At 44.2% G+C, this 24135-nt stretch overlaps 1 protein-coding gene and 1 long non-coding RNA gene across 2 annotated transcripts; one reads left to right on the top strand and one right to left on the bottom strand.

Annotated features, from left to right (window-relative positions):
• Positions 1–2912: 2912 nt before the first annotated feature.
• LOC309717869 (uncharacterized protein) lies at positions 2913–15436 on the bottom strand. The gene is made up of 7 exons (XM_082552746.1): positions 15318–15436; positions 13565–13771; positions 13338–13451; positions 10288–10344; positions 6120–6383; positions 5877–5999; positions 2913–3305 (listed from the first exon to the last, which is right to left on the bottom strand). Exons 2-7 carry the CDS (start codon positions 13748–13750, stop codon positions 3231–3233), a joined length of 819 nt encoding a protein of 272 aa, XP_082408872.1. The 5' UTR covers positions 13751–13771; positions 15318–15436; the 3' UTR covers positions 2913–3230.
• Positions 11556–23692, top strand: LOC309717870. Its single transcript, XR_014279835.1, has 3 exons — positions 11556–11912; positions 23230–23310; positions 23399–23692. It is a non-coding gene; the product is annotated as an uncharacterized lncRNA (long non-coding RNA).
• The last annotated feature ends 443 nt before the right edge of the window (positions 23693–24135 follow it).

The raw sequence follows: 24135 nt of genomic DNA, 5'->3' as shown, positions 1-24135 counted from the left end.
ATGAATAGCCTTAAATTTGTGCAAGAGTATTTTGAAATTGATGCGATATTTGACCAGGAGCCAATGAAGCTGCTGCAGGACAGGAGTGATGTGGTGGACAGAAGGGGTCCTGGTGATAATACGGGCAGCAGAGTCCTGGACACGTTGGAGCTTGTGGGTGGATTTTTGAGTAAGACCAAAAAGAAGTGAATTACAATAATCAATCCGGGAAGTAACAAGGCTATGGACAAGAATGGCAGCGACATGTGGGGTGAGAAAAGGACGGAGATGATTAATGTTGTGCTACTCAAAATATTTGAATTCTAATTTTGCTGAAAATTTCATGTCATCTTGGTCTGATTCAATAATTCAGAGACAAGTTAAAAATATAATTAATAGGAATAAAAACAAAAAAAACCCATATAAAACATTGCACGGCCATGCTGTGCTAATTATATATTTAAAAAAAATAAATGTAGAGGTAGGAATTGCAATTAATATAAATCTCAAAGTATTCACAACATTCCTGACCAGAAATAGGCCTCTGCACCTGGGGTGAGGGTGTGGCCATGAAAACAATGTGACATGCCATTGGATGTTGGGACACATAATAACATGAAGCTAAGCATTGGCCAATGGATGTGAACTAACAACCACAAGGTCGCGGGTATGGCTGCACTGTGGGAAAAAATCCTAATATGAAAGTATTTTATTGTTCATTTTACAGTTTTGTTCTGTTCTTCTAGAATATCATTAAAGTTACGTAAATAGACTGTGATTCCACATTTCAAATGTAAATTAACGTTAAATCACTGTAATGTAATAAAACATAATTTTCATGATTATTAAATGTATCTGTCTGTACATATGCATATTTAGATTGTTAAAATACATTCACAAATGTATCATGATTTCACAAATATCTGTCCGTTATTTGAAAGATTGAACTGTTGAATTCAAATGTAATGCTATGGAAAAGTATATAACACGATTCCTATAAGCTTGTGTTACTTCACATAAGTATTATTATCATTGCTGTTTAGGGCGATCGTGGTTCAAGAGTAGGCAGTTCGCTTGTGATCAGAAGATTGCCGGTTCGAGCCCCGGCTCGGACACTCTCTGTATTGTGTCCGTGGTCAAGACTCTTCACCTGCTGCCTACTGGTGATGGCCAGAGGGGCGATATGGCAGCCTCGCCTCGCCTCGCCGGAAATTGGCGGGTCATTCCCCTCATCCCCAGACTCTGCTTCCTCCTCGGAAGACGTGTCAGTGGGATTAAGGAGGTCCTCGAAGTATTCCTTCCACCGCCTGACAATTTTCTCAGTCAACGTCAGCAGCGCTCCGCCAGCACTATACCTCCTCTCAATTTTAAATGCATGTAGACATTGAGGGTTCTGAGGAGGGCTCGTGCTACACCTGCTGCTCTCTGGCAGGAAGCACCATGCCCTCCCGTGTTTTAAATGCACTTTAGAACAACACGCAGCACACTACACATGAGCGGGAGGAGGGAGGTATGGGGTCTTCACACACTCCTGTTCTCTGTTAGCCATCGGGGCGGAGGGGCTGGGAGGAGATATTGGCTGTCCGACTGGGGTCTGGGATGTCTGCTTGCCTCCACCCGAAAGGAGAGGGCAACATCTCCTGGGTCTATGTGTGGTTTCACCCTCGGGGGGTGAGTTTACCTGGACATGGGGTATAGAGTATGTTTGGGGAGTATGATTGTGTGTACAGTGTCCATTAGTGTCTGCCTTTACATTGGGTGAGTGCTGAGTATTTGTATATGCGTCCATGGGGGGGAGGGGGGGGGGATGCATGTTTGTGTCTGTGTCTATATGTCAGGTCGGGTCTTAGACTCCACGTCTGGGAACATCTCAGGCCCTCCAGAGTATGGAAGCCTATCTCCTCTCACTACACTCCCTGCTGGTTGCTGATGCCCTCAGGTGTCGGTTGGTGGTTTTTGGGCTGGGCACTCAGGTATGTACCAGTTCACTCCTGGTGGCTCCTTGGAGGGGCCGGGCTTGGTCAGGTCTCCTCCGGGGGATGGAGGGCCCTCAGGCCTCTGGGCCTACGGTTTGGTTCACTTGGGCACAGCTGGCGGGAACGCCACTGCAGCCCCCTCTGGTTTCTGCTCCATGGCTGCTGGTTGGCCTCTTGTCTGGGGCTCTACTCAGTTATTCCCAGGAGGGTGGCAAGGATGCCCCTCCGATGGTCCTCCTTGGGCTCTTGGGGCCTCTGGATGTCTCGGGCCTGATCTCCTCAATGCCTGCTTCATGACCTGGGGGACGGGGCTATGGCTCCCCATACCCCCTAGAAGATGATTATATGGAGAAACCATTTGAATAATAACACGCTCATCCATACAGGTGTGCACACAGGTGTACACACGGGTGTTCACTGTTCATAGACACAAACCACACCTTTCTTGTGTTATGGAAATTTTAACAATAACCTTCAACACACCCAGTGAGCTTGAGTTGAAGTGGGTTTAATAAACACATTGCAATGTGGAGAGAGCATCCCAGTGAAACACCAGGACCATCTCTAAATTGTGGCCATCGCCCTTACATCTTATATACAGAGACACAGACAAAGAACATTCCACAAACTCTTACACGCTGGCCCCTCTCACGGGGGGACTATGACCTTGTTTTTTGCTTGGCCGTCACCTAAGGATTTACATCCTTTTTTTTTTCTCTTTTTTTTTTTGCCTGTCCCGTTTGGCTCTTTTTCCATCAGAATTATTGTCTAAAGACGAGGGAAGATGCCCAACGGATTTACTTTACCACATTGACCATCCCAGCCTTACCGTAATGGTCTATTTGATTCACCTTTTATTGTTTTTCTTCCAAATGCAATGAGAATGTGTTTTGGTCTCGATCTGATTCACGATTACAGGCAAACAATCTGAATTTAAAAAAAAAAAAGCACAACAGCTGAACTTTTCATGTTTTATTGAACATACCAAGAAATCCTTTACAGCACAGGCTGAGAAAAGTAAAAATTTGAGTTTCTTAAAATTTCAAACCTCATTTAAAAGTAACAACCTCCACCTGACATTCCCTGTTTAAACACTTCTGTAAAAAAAGAAAGAAAAGAAAAGACTTGTAACAATTATTTTTTACATACGCAGGTGCTGGGATCTAACTAAACATAAGATATACATCACTACATCAAAACACAGTAATAATTCGTATATTATCAGTAAGTTATTAGTAAGAATGTGTGTAAATCGCTGATATTTCGTGAACAGAGTCAGGCTGTTAATGCCACAGGCTGTACAGTGACTTCCTCCAGCATAGGTTTGTAGAGCTCTGGGTCGTCAGTGCTCTAAAAGAGAAAAATAATATTTGTGAAGTGTAAACTCCCTCCAGTCACAAACACGACTGTGCACACTTTGATGACATTTTCATGCAGGAATACACAAAGGAATCAACATTTAAGGTGACATTAAAAATAAAGTGCAATTACAATTTATTTTATTGTTATTAAAACAATAGCTCCGGAGTCAGCCGACAGGTATCGACAGGCGAAGCGGAATGCGGATCGGGCAGTGGCTGAAGCAAAAACTCGGGTGTTGGAGGAGTTCGGAGAGGCCATGGAAAAAGGCTTTCGGACTGCCTCGAAGAGATTCTGGCAAACCGTCAGGCGTCTCAGGAGGGGAAAGCGGTGCTCTACCTGCACTGTGTATAGTGCTGGCAGAGCGCTGCTGACGTTGACTGAGAAAATTGTCAGGCGGTGGAAGGAATACTTCGAGGACCTCTTTAATCCCACTGACACAGCTTCCGAGGAGGGAGCAGAGTCTGGGGATGAGGGGAATGACCCGCCACTCTCCGGGGGCGAGGTCACTGAGGCAGTTAAACAGCTCCTTGGTGGCAGAGCCCCTGGTGTTGATGAGGTCCGCCCCGAGTTCCTGAAGGCTCTGGACGTTGTAGGGCTGTCCTGGTTGACACGCCTCTACAATGTTGTGTGGAGATCAGGGGCAGTACCCCTGGACTGGCAGACCGGGGTGATGGTCCCCATCTTTAAGAAGGGAGACCGGAGAGTGTGTTCCAACTACAGGGGGATCACGCTCCTCAGCCTCCCTGGGAAAGTCTATGCCAGGGTGCTGGAAAGGAGAGTTCGTCCGCTAGTCGAACCTCAGATACAAGAGGAACAATGCGGTTTTCGTCCTGGTCGCGGAACGCTGGACCAGCTCTTTATCCTCTCGAGGATACTTGAGGGTGCATGGGAGTTTGCCCAACCAGTCTACATGTGTTTTGTGGACTTGGAGAAGGCATTCGACCATGTCCCTCGGGGTGTCCTGTGGGAGGTGTTGCGGGAGTATGGGGTGTCTGGCCCATTGTTACGGGCCATTCGATCCCTATACAACCGTTGCAAGAGCTTGGTTCGCATTGCCGGCAATAAGTCGGACTCGTTCCCGGTGGGTGATGGGCTCCGCCAGGGCTGCCCTTTGTAAACAGTTCTGTTCATAATTTTTATGGACAGGATTTCTAGGCGCAGCCAAGTGGCGGAGGGCTTTCACTCATCTCTGATTTTTGCGGATGATGTGGTTCTGTTGGCTTCATCGGGTGAGGGCCTCCAGCTTGCACTGGAACGCTTCGCAGCCAAGTGTGAAGCAGCGGGAATGAGGAGCAGCACCTCCAAATCTGAGGCTATGGTTCTCAGCCGGGAAAGGGTGGAGTGCCCACTCCAGGTCGGGGATGAGTTCCTGCCCCAAATGGAGGAGTTCAAGTATCTCGGGGTCTTGTTCGCGAGTGATGGGAGAAGGGAGCCGGAGATCGACAGACGGATTGGGGCTGCGGCTGCAGTGATGCGGATGCTGCACCGGTCCGTCGTGGTGAAGAGGGAGCTGAGTGTAAAAGCGAAGCTCTCAATTTACCAGTCGATCTATGTCCCTACCCTCACCTATGGCCACGAGCTGTGGGCAGTGACCGAAAGAACGAGATCGCGGATACAAGCGGCAGAAATGAGCTTCCTCCGAAGGGTGGCTGGCCTCTCCCTTAGAGATAGGGTGAGACGTTCGGCCATCCAGGAGGGGCTCAGAGTAGAGCCGCTGCTGCTCCACATCGAAAGGAGCCAGCTGAGGTGGTTCGGGCATCTGACAAGGATGCCTCCTGGGTGCCTCCTGGGTGAGGTGTTTCAGGCATGTCCCACCGGGAGGAGGCCCCGGGGCAGACCCAGGAAATGCTGGATAGATTATATCTCTCAGCTGGCCTTGTAACGCCTTGGTGTTCCCCCGGATAAGCTGGAGGAGGTGGCTGGGTGGAGGAGGTGGCTGGGGAGAGGGAGATCTGGGTCTCTCTGCTTAGGCTGCAGCCCCCGCGACACGGCCTCGGATAAAGCGGATGAAGATGGATGGATTGATGGATCTTATTAAAACAAATTTTGGTAAGCTGTTGTTTTTCAAACTAACATAAAGTTGGGCACAGCTGTTCAAACTTCCTCTGGTCTATTTTTTTATTAGTCCCAACAGCTCTTCTTCCTCATGGCTCTCTCTCTCTCTCTCTGCAGCAGTTCCACCACCAAGCTCTGATTCACACAGTCTCTCCCTAAAATCTGCAGCCTGAACTCTGGACTTGCTGTCCTGGGCCGGTCCATGTGGGAGCCAGACGTGGGACTGACTGAGCTTCATGCCTTAAAGTCATGATGGGCTGTTGTTTTGTTTTATGTTGTCATCCTGCTCTCTGTCTGTACATCAGATATAAACTTTAACTGACTCACTCAAACTGGTAGAGAGCATGAGAACACTGCACAGACTCACTGTTACCTGGTTTCACTGATATTCAGACAAAACAAACAGAATTCCTGCAAGAACACTTCATGTGTTCAGCCAACATCTTCTACTATTTAACATGTTTATCAGAATGTGCTTGAACCATTGTGTTGTCCATTATCTACCTTGTTTTGTCCTTTTTCTTTGTTACTCAGAGCCTCGATTCCCAGGACAGCAGAGCTTATCACAACACAGAGCTCCAGAACAGACAAGGTGATCATCACAGCACTGATGCTTCTCAGGAGCATCTGATGGGACGCAAACAACAGCGTTTCATCTAAAGTCTCAAAATGTTATATACTGCAGTATATAAGATAGTATCATATAGTGTATATGTGCCATTTTTCTTTCTGCTTTCCCTAACTTACCACCAGCACTGCTTGGCCCTCCAAGCATTTCTCCTGAAGGAGTTTTTCGTCTAAAGATGGAGGCCTTATTGTTTTCCTTCCATACCCGTAATCATTGTAGCCATTGTAACCATTGTAACCATTGTAGCCATTGTAGCCATTGTAGCCATTGTAGCAATCATAGTTCCAACGAAAGCCAATGTCTTCTAAATAAACGCCGTACAATGCACTGCCTGTCATGGCAAAAGCACCTCCAGCCAGATTCAGAATCACAGTAAGGATGACCTGAAAAACAAAAATGACCAGTTAATGTACAAGAAAATATCCAAACCATAAATGACACTTAGTGCATTCTTAGACTAAAGTATCATAGCCTCTGTGAGTACACATGTTTTCATAGTCATGTCTGGATTCTTCATTAATCTAAATGTTGGTTTCTGTCTAGTTGCTGCTTTAGGATATGATGGTTGTGAATTTGGGTTTGGGGTTTCTGTTTTTGGTTTGTTAATGTTATTCTTCACTTCAGATTAATGAAGTATCTGATTCTGATGATTCTTCAGATTTGGAATCTCTGTCGTAGATGTCATGGTCCGGAATCTGGTGACTCCATGTTTATGTTTTGTGTTTATCAATTTTTAGTTTTCTGATTTTTTGTTATTTTCTTCCAGTGTTTAGGTGTTCACTGTGCTCCCTTGTGTTCATGTCTTTTTACTTTGACGGTCCCTTGTCTCATGTCTGTGTCCCTAGCATTGTCTCCCCTTAGGCTACATCCACACTAGCCCGGATAGATTTGAAAATGGCGTTTTCATCTGAAAACTCTCTGCGTCCACACTAGCGCTTTCAGTCATTTTCACAGAATTGTGCGTCCACATTGAAACGGCCCAAAACGCTTACGCTCCAGTCCTGCGCAAAAGCGAGTGAATTTGCGCAAATTAAAGAATTTGAATAAAAGCTATCTGGAGCACGTACAAACTGATGTTAATCTTTTTTTAGGGCTGTCAAAATTGAGACAAATCAAAACAGCTGCTGAATAATGCACTCCGCTATCTTTGTTTAATTGGTCACATGACTGCATCACATGACTAAAATGCATCATCGTTTTAGAAAGTCTGCGTTTTCAAACATCCACACTGCAATGGGACAGCTCTGTTTGGAAATATATGCGATTTCGAGAGCGCTTTCAAAACGCTTTGGTGCAGTTGTGGATAGTTGTGGACTTTGCTGTTATTCTTTGTGATTTTTTTTAAATGTTTTTGGATTGTTTGTTCTTTTTTTTTTATCTGGCAGCTGACACAGTCTCTCAGAGGATGGGATTTTTCTTTTTAAGGGGGGTGACAGGAGGAGAGAAGCTGCAGAGACACATAATAAAACTGCAACTCTGCTTCCTGGTCCCAAGTCTAGATAATCACATTTGTGGAGGGGGGTTCACTAATTTGGCCAGATTTCTAAAAAATGAGAGCTTCTTCGACGTGAATTATAATTGTACAGAAGTTACGTTTAAACTTAGGCAGCAGTTTTTTAACCTTAGCCAGCTAATCTGCCTCTTTTTCATTTTCCTCTTCCTTTATTCTTCTTGACATAATGAAATATAGAAACAGAACGAGTTCTGGATCACATCCCCTATTCAGTGTAATCTCTCAGGAAATCTATTGTGACTGTTGTCTTCATGCATGCTCAATCATCCAGGCAAGGAAATCCCAGAAAGCTGGTTCAGTGGGAGAAACGTTTGGTCACTCATCCATCCTCTTCAGTCTCATTTGCATACTTACTGAAACTAGCACCACTGATGAACAATGGGCTGTGAGGTCAGTTTCTTGACCATTAGTATGCAAATTGTCACGACCTCTGATCTACAACTACTGATCAAAGACCATTGATCAGTGGCCATGAGTACCATTGAATATGAAAAGTTGCAGGTTAGACTTCTTAGACTGTAAGATTTCCATCAGTAACGAGAGACATTTAAATATTGATGTGTACCGTAAAACCACGCATACAGATCAGTATTTAAGGTTTGACTCTCACCATCCAGTGGAGCACAATCTGGGTGTTACCAGTGCGCTACAACACAGAATGAACACCATCCCCACAGACAAAGTGGTCAGGGAAGCAGAAGAACATCACCTCAAGAAGGCCCTGAGTAAATGTGGTTATCCCAGCTGGACATTTGTGTTACGGCCTCTGGCCTTCCTCTATGGAAATCAAAGTGCTCCAGGACTCACGGGGGATTGGCTGGCCTAGACCTATGCTCGCCCCAACTTCATGCAGATCAGAGCGTGTCAGACCACTCACACCATTGGCTGCTGCAGGAGCCTTGAGTACGACAGACCAATGACACAGCTGCTTGCAATTACCTGAGAATATAAAAGGCTGAGGATGCTTCATTCGAAGAGGGACTTGTTGACTCGAACAGGCTGTGTAGATTGTCCCTCCTTTTGCCTTCATTTGAGCCTTTGTTTTGAGTTGCCTCCCGTGAGATGTTTAGATGAATAGTGTTCTACTGGTGTTAGTAGTGTTACTTGAGTTGTTTGTTATGTTTGTCTAAAATCCCTCTATTGCCTAGTGAGCTGTTTCACTAACGGGTCAAAGGAGCTTGCAAAGAAAAGCGTCTGGACTTCTTTAAGTTGCTTGAAGACGTTTCACCTCTCATCCGAGAAGCTTCTTCAGTTCTAAGGTCAAATGGTGGAGAGTCCCAGATATAAACCTAGTGGGAGTGACCCCCACAGAGGGACAAAAGGACCCCCTGATGATCCTCTAATCACCTGAGCCAAGGTGTGAAACTGGGTGTGGGTCCCAATCAGCCAGAGTTTCGGGTGTGTTCATTGTGAAACCTGGCCCCACCTTGTCATGCGAATTCCTGAGGTCAGATGGCCCAGGATGTGAGTGGGCGTTAAGGCGTCTGGGAAGGGATCTCAAAACTGGATTATAGATGGCAGAGAGTTGGTGTCGTAAACCCCGCCTCTGTTCAAAGATGGTCGCTCACAGTGGACATAGATGGCTTCTTTCACTCCTCTTTCAAACCATCTGTCCTCTCTGTCCAAAATGTGAACATTGGCATCCTCGAAAGAGTGTCCTTTATCCTTAAGATGCAGATGGACAGCTGAGTCTTGTCCTGTGGAGGTGGCTCTTCTGTGTTGTGCCATGCGCTTGTGAAGTGGCTGTTTGGTCTCTCCAATGTAGAGGTCTGGGCATTCCTCGCTGCACTGTACAGCATACACCACGTTGTTAAGTTTGTGTTTTGGCGTTTTGTCTTTCGGGTGAACCAGTTTCTGTCTGAGTGTGTTGCTGGGTCTGAAATACACTGGGATGTCATGCTTGGAGAAAACTCTCCTGAGTTTTTCTGATACACCGGCTACATAGGGGATGACAATGTTGTTGCGTCTGTCCTTCTTATCCTCCTTCGCTGGTGTCTGGTCTTCTTTTCTGTGCCTCTCACTAACGGTTTTCAGTTGTGTTAATAAACCTCGTGTGTTTCTTTTTATCTAACCTCCTGGTCTCTGGGCTCATTTATGTTACATCCGCTGTCGCCTAGCAGAGCCGGGTCATAACAATTTGTCAAAGCTGGGAAGGCTCCTAAAGAAAGCTCCAACTGATCCAGGAGGGAAGGACAAGTGCTGCCTAAGTGAAAACCCTTTGTGTTCCTGTATGTGTCATGAGCATCAGAACAATTAAGACTCATTTTTTCTAAACACCGCGTCTCTGTGGCTTTTAAAACCCTGAACATGCTCCGCCAAAAATTGGGGAATCAGGGAAACCAAACAACCTTTGGAGAAATGGATGGTACCACACAGAAGAGCTACCTCATCAGGCCAGGACTCTGCAGTCTATTCACACCTACAGGCCAGTGGACAATCTTTCCATGATGAGGATGTAACATCCTGATTGTTGTTTGTAATATAAACTGTTTCAAGATGCAGTGCGAAAAGTTGGAGGTGGGGTCAGGAGTGGGAAATCATTTTTATCAAAGTATTTTATTTGCTAAAAATAATTTAGCAATTATATGTAGACTAGAGGGGTGTTAAGCCCTCTCTCCGCAAACTTCCCTCCAGTATTTATGTAAGTGTGTGTATGCTGTAGGACATACTGTACATGTTTAATATATTTATCATGAATGCAAATAAGAATAAGACATGACAACAAAAAGTCCTTTAGAGATCATATGAAAATGTTTTACAGCTGAAATACTCACCAAACATGGACTTGGATACTTCTCAGACAAAATGCACACAGTGCCGAACATGATGAACTAGACAAAAGACAAAATAAATAAATACATAAATAAAGTTCACATCCATCTTTTTACTGAGTGCAACAGAGAAAACAGAGGGGTCTTTATGGACATTTTATCCCCTCTTCTTGCAGGATATGTTGTAAATAAACTTTTCGCCATGAGAGAACAATTGTACAGTTTAAGGAGGTTGGAAAGACTATATAATTTGTTTGTTTACAAAAACAAATTGTATGGTTTGTTTGTGTAAACTGGTATTTTGAACTATAACCAATTTTTATGTAACCTAGCAAAACTATGGTAAATGACCTGTATTTGTATAGTGCCTTACTAGTCCCTAAGGACCCTAAAGCGCTTTACACAACCAGTCATCCACCCATTCACACACACATTCACACACTGGTGATGGCAGCTACATTGTAGCCACAGCCACCCTGGGGCGCACTGACAGAGGCGAGGCTGCCGGACACTGGCGCCACCGGGCCCTCTGACCACCACCCGTAGACAACGGGTGAAGTGTCTTGCCCAAGGACACAACGACCGAGACTGTCCAAGCTGGGGCTCGAACCGGCAACCTTCCGATTACAAGGCGAACTCCCAACTCTTGAGCCACTATGAACTGGTGCGTGTAAATGTGCACTGGTGTCATCACACTTAGATAGATCTTGGACAAAACTTGGCAATTAAGCTTTCTGTCACATATTTAGGAAAGATATGTTTGACCCCCAAAATGATCTTCTCGTAAAGATTACTCAGTTGATTCCTATTCCATTACTGTGACAGGTTTGGTTTACATGGCTCTTTTTTGGCATTTCATTTCTCATCTTGTGTATCCAGTATGACCTGATGTGAAATGGAAAAACAAATCTGGTCATCTTTTTTTCGTAACCAAATCTCACTAACAAGGGAGCAACACAGGTCACCCATTTCTGACAAACAGACAACCACAGAAATTTCCACTCCTAAGGACAATTTAGAATTACAAGTTAACATGAAACACATCTTTGGGCTGTGGAGGAAACCGGATCACCCAGAAATAACTCGCACACAACTGACACCCAGTCCAGAACCTTGTTGCTATCAGGCAACAATAACAACCACTGTGCTGCTTATTAGACAATGTATGTATGCACATATATATATACGGTTCAATATCAATACGAATATCGTTGCACCCCTAATATATATATATATATATATATATATATATATTAGGGGTGCAACGATATTCGTATCGATATTGAACCGCTCGATACAGTGCTTTCGGTTCGGTACGCATATGTATCGAACAATACAAAATTTGTAATTTATTTTATCAACTTTCCTTCTGACGATGCTGTCTGTGTTGAGCGCTCAGTGAATCTGCGTTCGACTACTCCGCCTAGGGTCGACAGTGCAGCCTAGGCGGAGTAGTCGAACGCAGATTCACTGAGCGCTCAACACAGACAGCATCGTCAGAAGGAAGAGCGCAGGGCAAGCTAGCGAGACAGAAGTTAAGCTCTCCTTACAACATGGACCTCCCCCACTCTCATTCAGATCTGGCGTTTGGAATTATTTTGGTTTTCATGTGCCGTATGACCCTGAAGGTAAGCGAGTCATGGACTAAAGTAAAACAGTATGTTGGATGTGCCATGCAATGCTGAATTACATGGGTGAGAACTAGTGTGTTAGCGCAGTTAGCTCGTTAACGTGTTGGCCGTCTAGCCCCATGCACGGGGCGATCGGCGGTAGCTCGTTAACGGAGATTTGCCGTGTTGTGGCGTTAAGGTCATTTCAACGAGATTAACCTGAAAGCACTAGTGGGAACACAACGAATATGACTGCACATTTACGCCGACATCATCCTAGTGCAAAGACAAGTGGAAGCAGAAAAAAAACAAGCAAGCATGCTACTAACTTTAGCCGAGTCATTTAGACAGCTGTTTAATATGCTGCTGAGAATATAGCCCGGAAGAAGCGGATAGTATAGCTTTTATTTTGGAAAGAGACATTTCTCTGTAATAAACTCTCTTTTCCAAAGATGAGTGATTCCTCAATCAGATACAGGGCTTGCAATATCGCTAGCCCGACGTCCCGAAGCTAGCGATTTTTTCAGTCGGGCTACCAAAATCTTTCTCTTCCCTGCCCGTCGGGCTATTGTAGGAAGGAAAAATATATGTCAATGCTTTTGCATTCTTTCGGAAATGTAGCTGGGTAATTATGTCATTGGCATCGGTGAGCCACTGTCAATATGTGACATATTGAAGTCGCGTTTGAATTTGCGCTTGTTTTTTTGCTTTCACTTTGCAATGGCGCGAACTGTGTATAGAGAGCGACAGCACTGATCTGTGAGTGATGATAATTTGTGCACCAATTCCTCTGACATCATCTTATTAATTGTTAGCTTACTATGCAAACATGACAAGTGAAATCTCCCGCAGCTTACACATGTGAGAGGTTGATCGCGCAGAGAATCGCTGAGCTTATGTGAGTGCGTGTTTAAAAGCAGCAGGATATATATTTGACTATGACCTGGATGACTGAGAACCTTCACAGACAGATATATATTTTAGTTCTGCTGAGCCAAATAAGAGAGGTCAGGGTGAAGAAGTGACAGCCAAAGAAAAGCTTACCACAAAACAGAGAAGTTATGACAAATCAGACTATAAGGCAAAAATAAAGTGCAGCTTTATGGTTTCATGGACAAAAGAATTTCTGTGGCTGCAATATGATCAGATAAATAAACAGGGCTGCACATAAGTGGTCCGCAGGTGCGTATTCGCTGTCAAAATAAAAAACACGCACAAGGGTTAGGGTTAAATTTAAAAACTGTACTTTTGAGTTAAAATATATATTTATAATTTTAATAAATGACAAATTAAAAAGGCATGAACATTTTTTTTGTATCGAAAAAATATCGAACTGTGACACCAAAGTATCGAACCGAACCGAACCGTGAATTTTGTGTATCGTTGCACCCCTAATATATATATATATATATATATTCATTCATTCCATCATTATTTCCTTACCAATGCACCCAACCAAAATGGAAAGCCTAAGTAGTGTATGTAAAGGGAGGTCCAAGCGTTATAGAGTATAAGTCCAAATCCAATGTTGAGCAGCCCGATCATTATCTGCAGCGTCTGTGAAAAATGAAGTACAGTATGAACAGTGAACATTGTGCAGTTTAAGAAAAAACTACAAATTAAAAAATAGGCATAATATAAAATGTGATGTGTAGATGGTTGTAGCTCACCCCCAGCACTGTCTGAGAAGCTCTGTTGAGACTTCTCAGGTGCTGAGACACAGTGCAGCACACTGGAATGTAGCAAAGGTTCTTGAAGATCTGACGCAGAGGAGGCCAAGGACTTTGGGGGTCAAGGGTCAGAGTGAATTCAGTGAACACAGTGACCCCATCAGCCTTGGACACAGTCACTGACATCCTGTCTTGAGATCCTGGAGACTGAGAGACAAGAAAAAACTGAAATAAGAATCAGATTAAAGTCTTAGTGGAAAAACAATTAAACCCACACACCTCACTTCCCTTCACTTTCCACCAAAGGAGCTTTAAAAAGAATTTTAAAAGTAATCTTTTAATTAATTAAACCGACTTGATGCTGGGACACTGTCACATCACTGCACGCTCTCAAGTTGGCTTTAACAGGTGACACGGGTTCTTCATATGGATAACACTGTGCTGATACTAGTTTACAAGAATGTTTTACATGGAAAGGCAACCTCCAGGTGCTGAAAATGGAATCCCGCAGTGATGTACCCAGTCCCTTTACTGTGTCAGCTACAACAGCAGGTCACGTGTCATAAACTTCTATGTTAAAATTTTCACTTCACAGCAGAAAAAAGTTTGTCGTGTGCTACAAAAATGACTTTGGTCTCTATAGATAATTTCTGGCATAATAATAATAACAATTATATTCATAATAAAAGTGTGATGGTCTGTAGTAGGGTGACTCCATGTTTCGGTTTTTGTTTATTCAATGTTCTGGGTTTTTCATGATTTGTTTTTTTGTATTTTCTGTTCCTTAGTTTTTCTTTAGCACTGCTGTGATTTCCTTTAGGTTTTGTCTCTGTGCCTCCCTTGTGTTCCTTCTGTTGTGTCTTATTTTCCTGGTTCGATGTTTGTGTTATTTCCTGTTTTACTTTGACAGTCCCATGTCCAATGTCAGTGTGTCTAATTTTTCTTCCCCTTGTCTTGTTATGTCTAATTAATCCCAGCTGTGTTTCCCTCCTACATCCCATTCCCTCATTATTCCCTTGTATATTTAAACCCTGTGTGTTCCTTTGCCTTTTGTCCTGTTGTACCTCCTCATGTGTGTAAGTCTCCCTGTGTTTCTGGTTTGGAGTTTTAGTTCTAGTTTTCTAGAACTAAAACTAGAGTCCTGTGTTTGCATCCCCTTCCTGCCTGCCTCTGCCTCACATGACAAAAAGTTGTCATTATAAATTTTTTAATCTTTCATTTCTGCTGAATTGTTTCTACTTCCTCCCTCAGTTGTTACATGAAAAATCTCTTTCTCAATAATCGTTGCCACATTTATATCAACAAAGCTAAATAAAAGAAACCTTTTCTATTTAATGCAACACATTTCAAAAACTCCAGAAATGTAGTTAAATCCACAGTTTTAGCAGATAAATGTGCAGCACATAGTGATGTCAGCACCATGCCCCAGCTTTATTTACTGCACGCTCTTGTTCAAGGAACAAGGAAGTCATGTTTTTGTGTTGTTTTCCACCCATAACCTGAAACCCCTGTACCAATCAATAAATATATGTACTATATTTTATATTTATTATTAGACTTCTTACTGTATAAGTTGTATTTTTGTCTTCCAGAAATCATAAAATCAGTTTCAACTTGATGTGTTTTCTGATGTTGTTAAAACTTACAACATGGAGATAAATGAACAACGATTAGATTAAACCACATTTTTTACATAAATACACAACTCTTAATTAGTCTGAATTACAAGCTGAATCAAACATGAAAGACTTACCTGTTAGTGAAGAACAAAAACTTAAACACCTCCGTTTGAAAAGCAAACAAGTCTGATCGAGTAAGCGGTACACTGGAAAGAGGAAACCAAGAGCTGGCCAAACCTGTTACCAATAGCACCTCCTCTTTATGCTCTCGGTTGTGAGAAAGGTGAGCATAAAAAATATGATGTATAAGGTAACACCTGCAGAAAAGGTAGCAGTGACATGAGAGGAGCCACAAGTTTATGTTCAGTTCATGTCAAGAGTTAAAGAAATATTTTCAGCAAACATGGCAAACTTGAACTTCAAACATTTGAAATAAACTTGATCAGCAACTTTATAATAAATATTTTTGTTATATTCCCTCTATGGTGTCAGTACACTATTAGGGCTTATACAGAGTCAGACTGATACACACAGTAGCTTGTTTACATGTTGACTTCTTCTCTTTATTAACATAACACAGAAGTTACACACACACATAACTGGGCGTGGTGCCCCCTACTGTTGATAGCTTGTACAGCATACCATAAATCTTGGTTCATACATAATATCTCAAACCCAAAATACAGGCAGTTGACTGGTGATGAGCGTGACGTTTATTTACAGAAGTGGCAGTGACAGAACAGGCAGTGAGGAATGACAGATGACTGGAGAAACCTAAACTGGGAGAACTAAATGACAAACCTGAGAGCAAAAGAAACAGGGTGCGGGGCAGAGAGCCGCAGACAGAGGAACTGAACACAGATGAACCAGCAACAGGCAGGAGAACACACAGGGCTTAAATACACACAGCAGTAATCAGGGGACGAGAGACAGGAGGGCAACACACCTGTGAGAAATCAGAGCTGACGGGACAGGGGAAACGTAAAGTGAACACACTCACATGAGACGGGGACCTTCAGAATAAAACCGAAACTCAGACACCGAGAACCAGACAAGACACTGAACTAAACAGACAGATTCACAAACAGACCGTGTGACACCATAGACAGACAGAACACAGAAGTGGGACCAGGGCAGGCACAGCACACAAACCTAACAAATGGCAAATTATAAAAGAATATATACTCAGAATAAACAAAAGCATAAAGAAACACAAAACACTGAGTCTGCAGACTCAGGACCATGACAATGTGACCGTGGCACATGACGTTTCCACACTCCTTGTGCTCCCACATTCACCTTGTATGACACTGGCCCAGTCTTCTCCAGTACGACACCGTGCGTCCACTTGTCCTCTCCCTTCCTATAGTCACACACTAGGACAGGCTCGCCAACAGTGAACCATCTGTCCCTGGAGTGTTGCTGTCGACGCACTGCTCCGACCACACTGGGCTTCAGAAAATCCAGCCGAGAGCGCAGCTTGCGTCCAATGAACAAGATAGCTGGCGTTTCTCTAGTCATTGCATGGGGAGTGTTGCGATATGTCAAGAGGAACGCATCAAGGTGCTGCTGCACAGGTGCTGTACCCCTGGAAGCTTTCAATGCATGCTTGAATGTATGCACAAAACGCTCAGCAAAACCATTAGTGGCAGGATGGTATGGCACGGAGTGGATGTGTTTGACTCCATTAGCTTTCAGGAACACCCTGAATTCCTCAAAACAGAACTGCGGTCCATTATCACTCACCAGGACGTGAGGGATGCCATGGCGACTAAAGAGACCCTGTAGCACTTGTATGGTTTTACCAGCTGTGGTGCCATCCATAATATGCACCTCAGGCCACTTGGAATATGCGTCTACCACCACCAGGTACATGTGACCTTCGAATGGACCCGCAAAATCCACATGGATCCGTTCCCACGGACAGGAAGGCTACAGCCAAGGGTGCAAAGGTGCTAACCCAGGCTCTTTTTGCACACGCTGACAAGAGTAGCAGGCTTTAGCTTGAAGCTCAATTTGTGACTCAATGCCAGGCCACCAAACATAGACACAGACACAGTGTCACATCTGATCTCTGTAACACTGACCGGTAATGTGTCCAGTTGAGATGCGTAGAATACCTCAACCGCTCCCGGTTTCTCTTTTTGTGCAAGGGGCAGAGGTAAACGTGACAGACCGTCAGCACTGGCATGATGTGCACCCTTCCGGTACTGCAAGGTTCAAATTCAAATTCAAATTTTTATTTGTCACGTACACAGTCATACACAGTACGATATGCAGTGAAATGCTTAGACAACTGCTCGTGACCTAAAGAGAAAAAGAAAAAGAAAAAAGGGCTATGAATAAGATAGGAAATAAATATGAAAAATTAAAGTGTAAATTTAACTAGGAAGGAATAAAATATAAAAAATTAAGGTTAAAAATGAAATAACTGTACAACACAAATTAGAATGAAGGGTAAATTTAACTGGGAAAGAATAAGATAAAATATATAAATTAAAGTTGAAAATAAAATAACTGTACAACAAAATACACAATACACAGTATAGAACTATATAAGAATGTATGAGGAAATATAAATAAATAAATATATGCACACACACACACACACAATAACAGCAGCTGTACAAGTATTAACTGGAAATGAGGAATATAGTGACCAGTGTTGTGCAATCCACATTATGTCTTGTGCAGTGCAAATATGCTTAAAGTGATTTAAGTGATAACAATGTCCAGAATGTCCAGTGTGTGTGTAAGAACTATATGTGTGGGTCAGTACTGTGTGGTGGTGTGATTGAGAGACCGTATCGCCTGCGGGAAGAAGCTCCTCCTCAGTCTCTCTGTGTTGGTCTTCAGGGAGCGGAATCGCTTTCCTGACCTCAGCAGAGAGAACAGTCTGTTGTTGGAATGGCTGAGGTCCTTCACGATCTTCCTGGCCTTGGTCCAGCACCGCCTGCTGTAGATTGAGTGCAGGTCAGGGAGCTCGGAGCGGATGGTGCGCTCAGCTGACCGCACAACCCTCTGTAGAGCTCGTCTGTCCTGCATGGTGCTGTTCCCGAACCAGGTTAAGATGTTTCCCGTCAGGATGCTCTCTATGGTGCACGAGTAAAAGTTCCTGAGCACCTTGGAGGGCAGTTGGAAGTCTCTCAAGCGTCTGAGGTGGTAGAGACGCTGACGGGCCTTTTTCACCACGGTGTTGATGTGACAGGACCATGACAGGTCCTGCGTGATGTGAACTCCGAGGTATTTGAAGCTGTCCACTCTCTCCACTGGGCACTCGTTGATGACAGGGGTCTGGTAGTTCCTCTCCTGCTTAGTGCTGAAGTCCACTATCAGCTCCTTTGTCTTACTGACGTTTAGAAGGAGGTTGTTCCTCTGGCACCAGTTCTCCAGATTCTTAATCTCCTTCAGGTAGGCCGTCTCGTTGTCATCAGAGATCAGGCCCACCACGACGGTGTCGTCAGCAAACTTGATGATGGTGGTGGAGCTGGTAGTGGCCATGCAGTCATATGTGTACAGAGAGTACAGCAGGGGGCTCAGAACACACCCCTGGGGGGCTCCAGTGCTGAGAGTGGTGGAGGCTAAGACATGTCCGCCCATCCTTACTGCCTGTGGTCTGCCAGTTAGGAAGTTGGAGATCCACAGACACATAGATGAGCTGAGTCCCAGATGCTCCAGCTTGGTGGTGAGTGTGGAGGGAATTATGGTGTTAAATGCAGAGCTGTAGTCTATGAAGAGCATTTTAACATAATTCCCCCTTCTAGTGTCCAAGTGAGTGAGTGATGTGTGGAGGAGATGAGAGATGGCATCGTCTGTGGAACGATTTGGACGGTAAGCGAACTGTAGTGGGTCCAGTGTGTCTGGTAGTGAAGAAATGATGAAGTCTCTGACCAGGCGTTCAAAGCACTTCATCACTACTGAGGTGAGGGCTACAGGGCGATAGTCATTGAGAGAAGCAGGGTGGGGTTTCTTCGGGACAGGAACAATGATGGACTCTTTGAAGCATGTGGGGATAACCGACTGAGATAAAGAGATGTTGAATATCTCAGTGAACACAGGAGCTAGCTGGTATGCGCAGTCTCTTAGGATACGACCTGGGATGCCGTCTGGTCCTGCTGCTTTCCTGGTGTTCACTCTCTTGAAGGCTCTCCTAACTTCATGCTTGGAGATGACGAGCACGTTTTCGGTGCTGGCAGTAAGGTGTAATTATGTGCTGACAGAAGGAGCACCCAACGCTGCATCCGCACAGCTGCCATTGACCTTGTGTGTACCTTTCACTGGACTCAGAATGGAGGTCAGTGGGCGATGATCAGTGAGCAAGGTGAACTTGTTACCATGGAGATACTGGAGAAACTTGCACACTCCAAAAACAATTGCCAACGCCTCCCTCTCGATCTGAGCATAGTTTCGTTCTGCTTTACTGAGAGTTCGTGAAGCATAAGAAATTGGCCGTTCGTGGCCATCTGGCTTGACATGTGAGAGCACGGCTCCAACTCCATATGGTGAAGTGTCACACGCCAAACAGAGGCAGTTAAGGATTGTAGTGGGTGAGTATTTCTTGTGAGGCCAGACGTTCTTTAGCTTTTTGGAAAGCTGACTCACAGGCTGATGTCCACTGCCATTTCTTCTCTTTACTGAGCAGCTAATTCAGCGGCTTCAGGACCGTAGCTAAATCAGGTATGAAACGTCCGTAATAGTTGAGCATTCCAGGAAAGGATGTTACTGGCTGACATCATCTGGTGCTGGAGCTTCCATAACAGCACGCACCTTTTCTGGTGATTTGTGTAACCCTGCCGCATCAATTATGTGGCCCAGGTATTCCACTGATTCCTGGAAAAACAGGCACTTCTCCTGTTTGAGATGCAGGCCATAGTCCTCCAGCCTGCTTAAAACTGCCTCAAGGGTTCTCAGGTGTGTCTGTTTGTCAGGACCACTGACGAGGATGTCATCCAGATAACAATGGGTGTATGGCAGGCCGAGAAGCACTTGATCCATAGCCTTCTGAAACAATGCAGGTGATGACGCTACTACAAAAGGTAAGCGATTGAAACAGAAAAGCCCCATTTGAGTCGAAATAGTCAACAGCTTCTTAGACTCCTCTTCTACCTCCATCTGTAGATAGGCATTTGCTAAGTCTTCCTTACTGAAATGCTGACCCCCTGCTAGAGAAGCAAACAGGTCCTCAATGCGTCGAAGTGGGTACTTATCCACACCGAGCTGCGAATTAAGAGTGACCTCGAAATCGCCACAGAGTCTCACTGAGCCATGCTTTTTGTTGACAGGGACCACGGGCGTAGCCCAATCACTATGCTCCACTGGTGTGATCACCCCAAGCTCAGTCAGGCGTTTCAGTTCTGCCTCCACCTGAGGGCGGAGGGCATAAGGCACGTTGCGTGGTGGACAGAATTTGGGGACACTATCAGGCCTAAGAGTCAATCTGGCTTTAATTCCCTTCATTGTGCCCAGCTCCTTAGAGAAAAGGGCCGAGTGTTTCTTTAACACAGCCTCCAGATTGCCATATCCACTTTGCTCTCTGGCATGAACCATCTTTAAGTCTTTCCAGTTCAGCCTGAGTACTCTCAACCACTCCCTACCAAACAGTGGTGGAGCATCCACCTTTACCACGTACAAGGGTAGTGTTGCACACTGCTTATTCAGTTCAACTTGCACCTTGATGACCCCTTCTGGTGCCAGCTGTTCCCCAGTGTATGTTTTCAGCATGATGTCATTGGATTTCATGTCATTGGAGCGGCAACTGACTCAGCATACTTTTGTATTGTTCCCATGGGATCAAAGATACAGCAGCCCCTATATCCATCTCCATTTTCTTCCCGTTAACTACAGGAATTAGGGAGATACGTGAATATTTCTCTTTTGGAGACAAAGAATACAGCTCAAACTCACTATCAGTGTCGGGTCTGGTTCCTTCACTTTCACTCTCCTCTGCAGCAACATGATGAACTCTCCTCTTTTTGTCTTTTCCTCTGTTTTTAACTGCATTGCCTTTCAGCTCAGGTTTTCCCTCTTTCGCTTTCCTGTTCCAATCTTGGCTGCTTCTGGCTCTACCTTTACACATGCATTTCGTGTGGCCCTTCCTCCCACACTGGTGACAGTCACGGTCTTTGTACCAGCAGTCATCATCAGTATGATTCATTTTCCCGCAGCGGTGGCATTTATGACCTTTTTGTGACAGCACCGCATTCAATGCTCAAAACGTTCAATATATGTTGCCCATTGCTCACCAACATCATCAAAGGGGTCAATCTGCCCAATCATTCCAGCCATGATGTATCCGCTGTCCACAGCCAACACTGTCGCTTCTGACTCGTCGGAGAAAAAGCAGCTAGCTGCATCCACAGCTCCGATGCTAATTCACCACGCGATCGTCCATTTTCCGTCCAAACTCAGCCACGCAGTCAAAACATGCTCAGTAGACGGCCAAGTCTTCCAGACGTCACAACTCGTCGCCAATTTATGTTATATTCCCTCTATGGTGTCAATACACTATTAGGGCTTATACAGAGTCAGACTGATACACACGGTAGCTTGTTTACATGTTGACTTCTTATTATTATTATTAACATAACACAGAAGTTACACACACACACACACACATAACTGGGCGTGGTGCCCCCTACTGGCGATAGCTTGTACAGCACACCATTAATCTTGGTTCATACATAACAATTTTATAACAATTAATTAATTAGGACAATCAGTCAAACATAATTAAAAGAATCACCTGTTAACAAACTTGGTGCGTTTGCTGCACAGTTTGGAAAACGTAAACAGGAAAGAAATACAACAGCACTCTCTGGTTGTCACTGCGACACTCTTACACCTTTATTGTACAATTACAAGAACAAAGGTTATGAGCTGTGTCCACTTCTCCACAGGCAACTAGTGATGGGAATAACAGCGTTAGAAGTAACGGTGTTACTAATGCCGTTACTTTTTTCAGTAAGGAGAATACTGTAGACTCTCGCTCACGCTTGCCTGGGATAAAGTAGATAAGAGGGGACCATCTCTAGTGGAAAGTTACTGAGACACTGTTGTTTAGACTAGAATGAGAGAGCTTCTGTAATAAAACTGTTAGGGGCACACCACCATTTTGAGATCCGCGGCACCGTGTCATGCAGGACGCATCTCCCTTCTAGTAATTGTGTAAGAAAATAAAGTGTGAAATGGTGTACTGAGCAGGTCTTCCATTGGATGCCTTTAAGAAATCAAAAGAACTCAGTGAAGTGTTGATATTTAACAGTAACTAATTACTATCTCTATCGTTACAATGTCGTTACCGTTACCAACAAGAAAATGCGGGGCGGTCACGTTACTATTTTTCAGCAAACAGACGGTTAACCTGAGTAGCGAAAGACCGCGAGGGTTTGAAAACGATGTGCCGGGAGTTTGCTCTTCTCGTCGGATCACATATTTGAAGTTTGAACAGCTACATTCTCGCCTGAAAATATGTTATAGGTTTATTTTGTGACCCAGAAAGAGTAATAAGAGTAATATTAAAACTAAGTAGCTGCAGTAATAGTAGCCATTGTTGGAAACTGGAATTGGCTGGGCCAATCTGGGATATGGTTTTTCATTTTTGTTGTCCGGGTGAAAAATCGGGAGAAATTCGGGAGAATGGTGACTCCGGGAGATTTTCGGAGGGGCACTGAAATTCGGGATTCCCCCAGAAAAATCGGGAGTGTTGGCATGTATGAGTGGAAGTCACTGAGTGACTGCTGTTCACTGGAGGAAATTTCTTCAACGCTGTTCTACACAATGTGGGTGCATATATTGTATAGGGCTATCTACTGCTACACATATCATGTACAGAATTATGCTGTGATATCTACACCAACATTTTCGCAACAGGTCCATTAAGGTCCTGTAAGTTGTGAGGTGTGGCTTCCATGAATTGGAATTATTTGGCCCGTAAATCCCACAGATGCTCGACTGGTTTGAGATCTGGAGAATTTGGAGGCCAAGCCAACATCTCAAAGTCATTTTTGTGTGGCAAACCATCCCTCAACCATTTCTGCTTTGTGGCAGGGTGCTTTATTCTGCTAAAAGTGGCCACAACCACCAGGGAGCACCGTTTCTATGAAAGAGTGTACATGGTCTGGGGCTTGGGTAAGTGGTCTGTGTCAAAGTATCATCAACATGGATGGCAAGGCCCAAAACATAACACTACACCCACAGCATTGCTTTCTTCCCATAGTGCATCCTGGTCCTACATGTTCCCCAGGTAAGCACACGCACCTGGCCATCCATGTGATGTAAAAGAAAATGTGAAGATTATCTGGTTCCACCTGATTAGTACTCTAAGCGACCGGCGTGAGTAATGGCCTTTTGTCAAACTCACTCAAATCCTATTTTTGCAGCTAAACACAAATTCAAATCCATTCTTGAGTTTTCCTCCATACTTAGAAACAATAACACCATGCAACAGCTAAAGATGGCATCAATTTTGTGCTACATGTTCCAATTTTAAATCATTTTTAATAAAAAACCTCACAATATATGACACATATTTGTGACCTTCACGAATAATTAATATAAAACACTACCCACAAAAAACCTCACTGTAGCGATAAAGAAGAACACCAACAATGATGGAAAACTGACTGTGTCAGAATCAATTAATGCAAAACGTCAGAAACACAAGACACAGCAGGAATGCACTCTTCAAGCAGTGCGGTGGCAGATTCCTTTTCTCATGTATTAATCACATATTTTCACTTTAGTACAGCAAGACCACTCCTGTCACCAGTTTGTATGCATGTGGAATGTGATCACAAGTAGGGCCCAAGTTTTATTGCACCTTCACAGCAGACTCATTTTCCTCTTGAGGGCTCTGGACATCCTGTTGCAGATGAGGTGACGGTTGGTTGGAGCTTTTCTTAGACTGAACAGTTAAGGATCTGCTAATAATTGATCTGCTGTGGAATGTTCTTT

Source organism: Aulonocara stuartgranti (genome assembly GCF_965226115.1).
Source record: "Aulonocara stuartgranti genome assembly, chromosome: 11".
In the NCBI taxonomy this organism is placed as follows: Eukaryota; Metazoa; Chordata; class Actinopteri; order Cichliformes; family Cichlidae; genus Aulonocara; species Aulonocara stuartgranti.
This window is presented reverse-complemented; position numbering and strand designations above follow the sequence as displayed.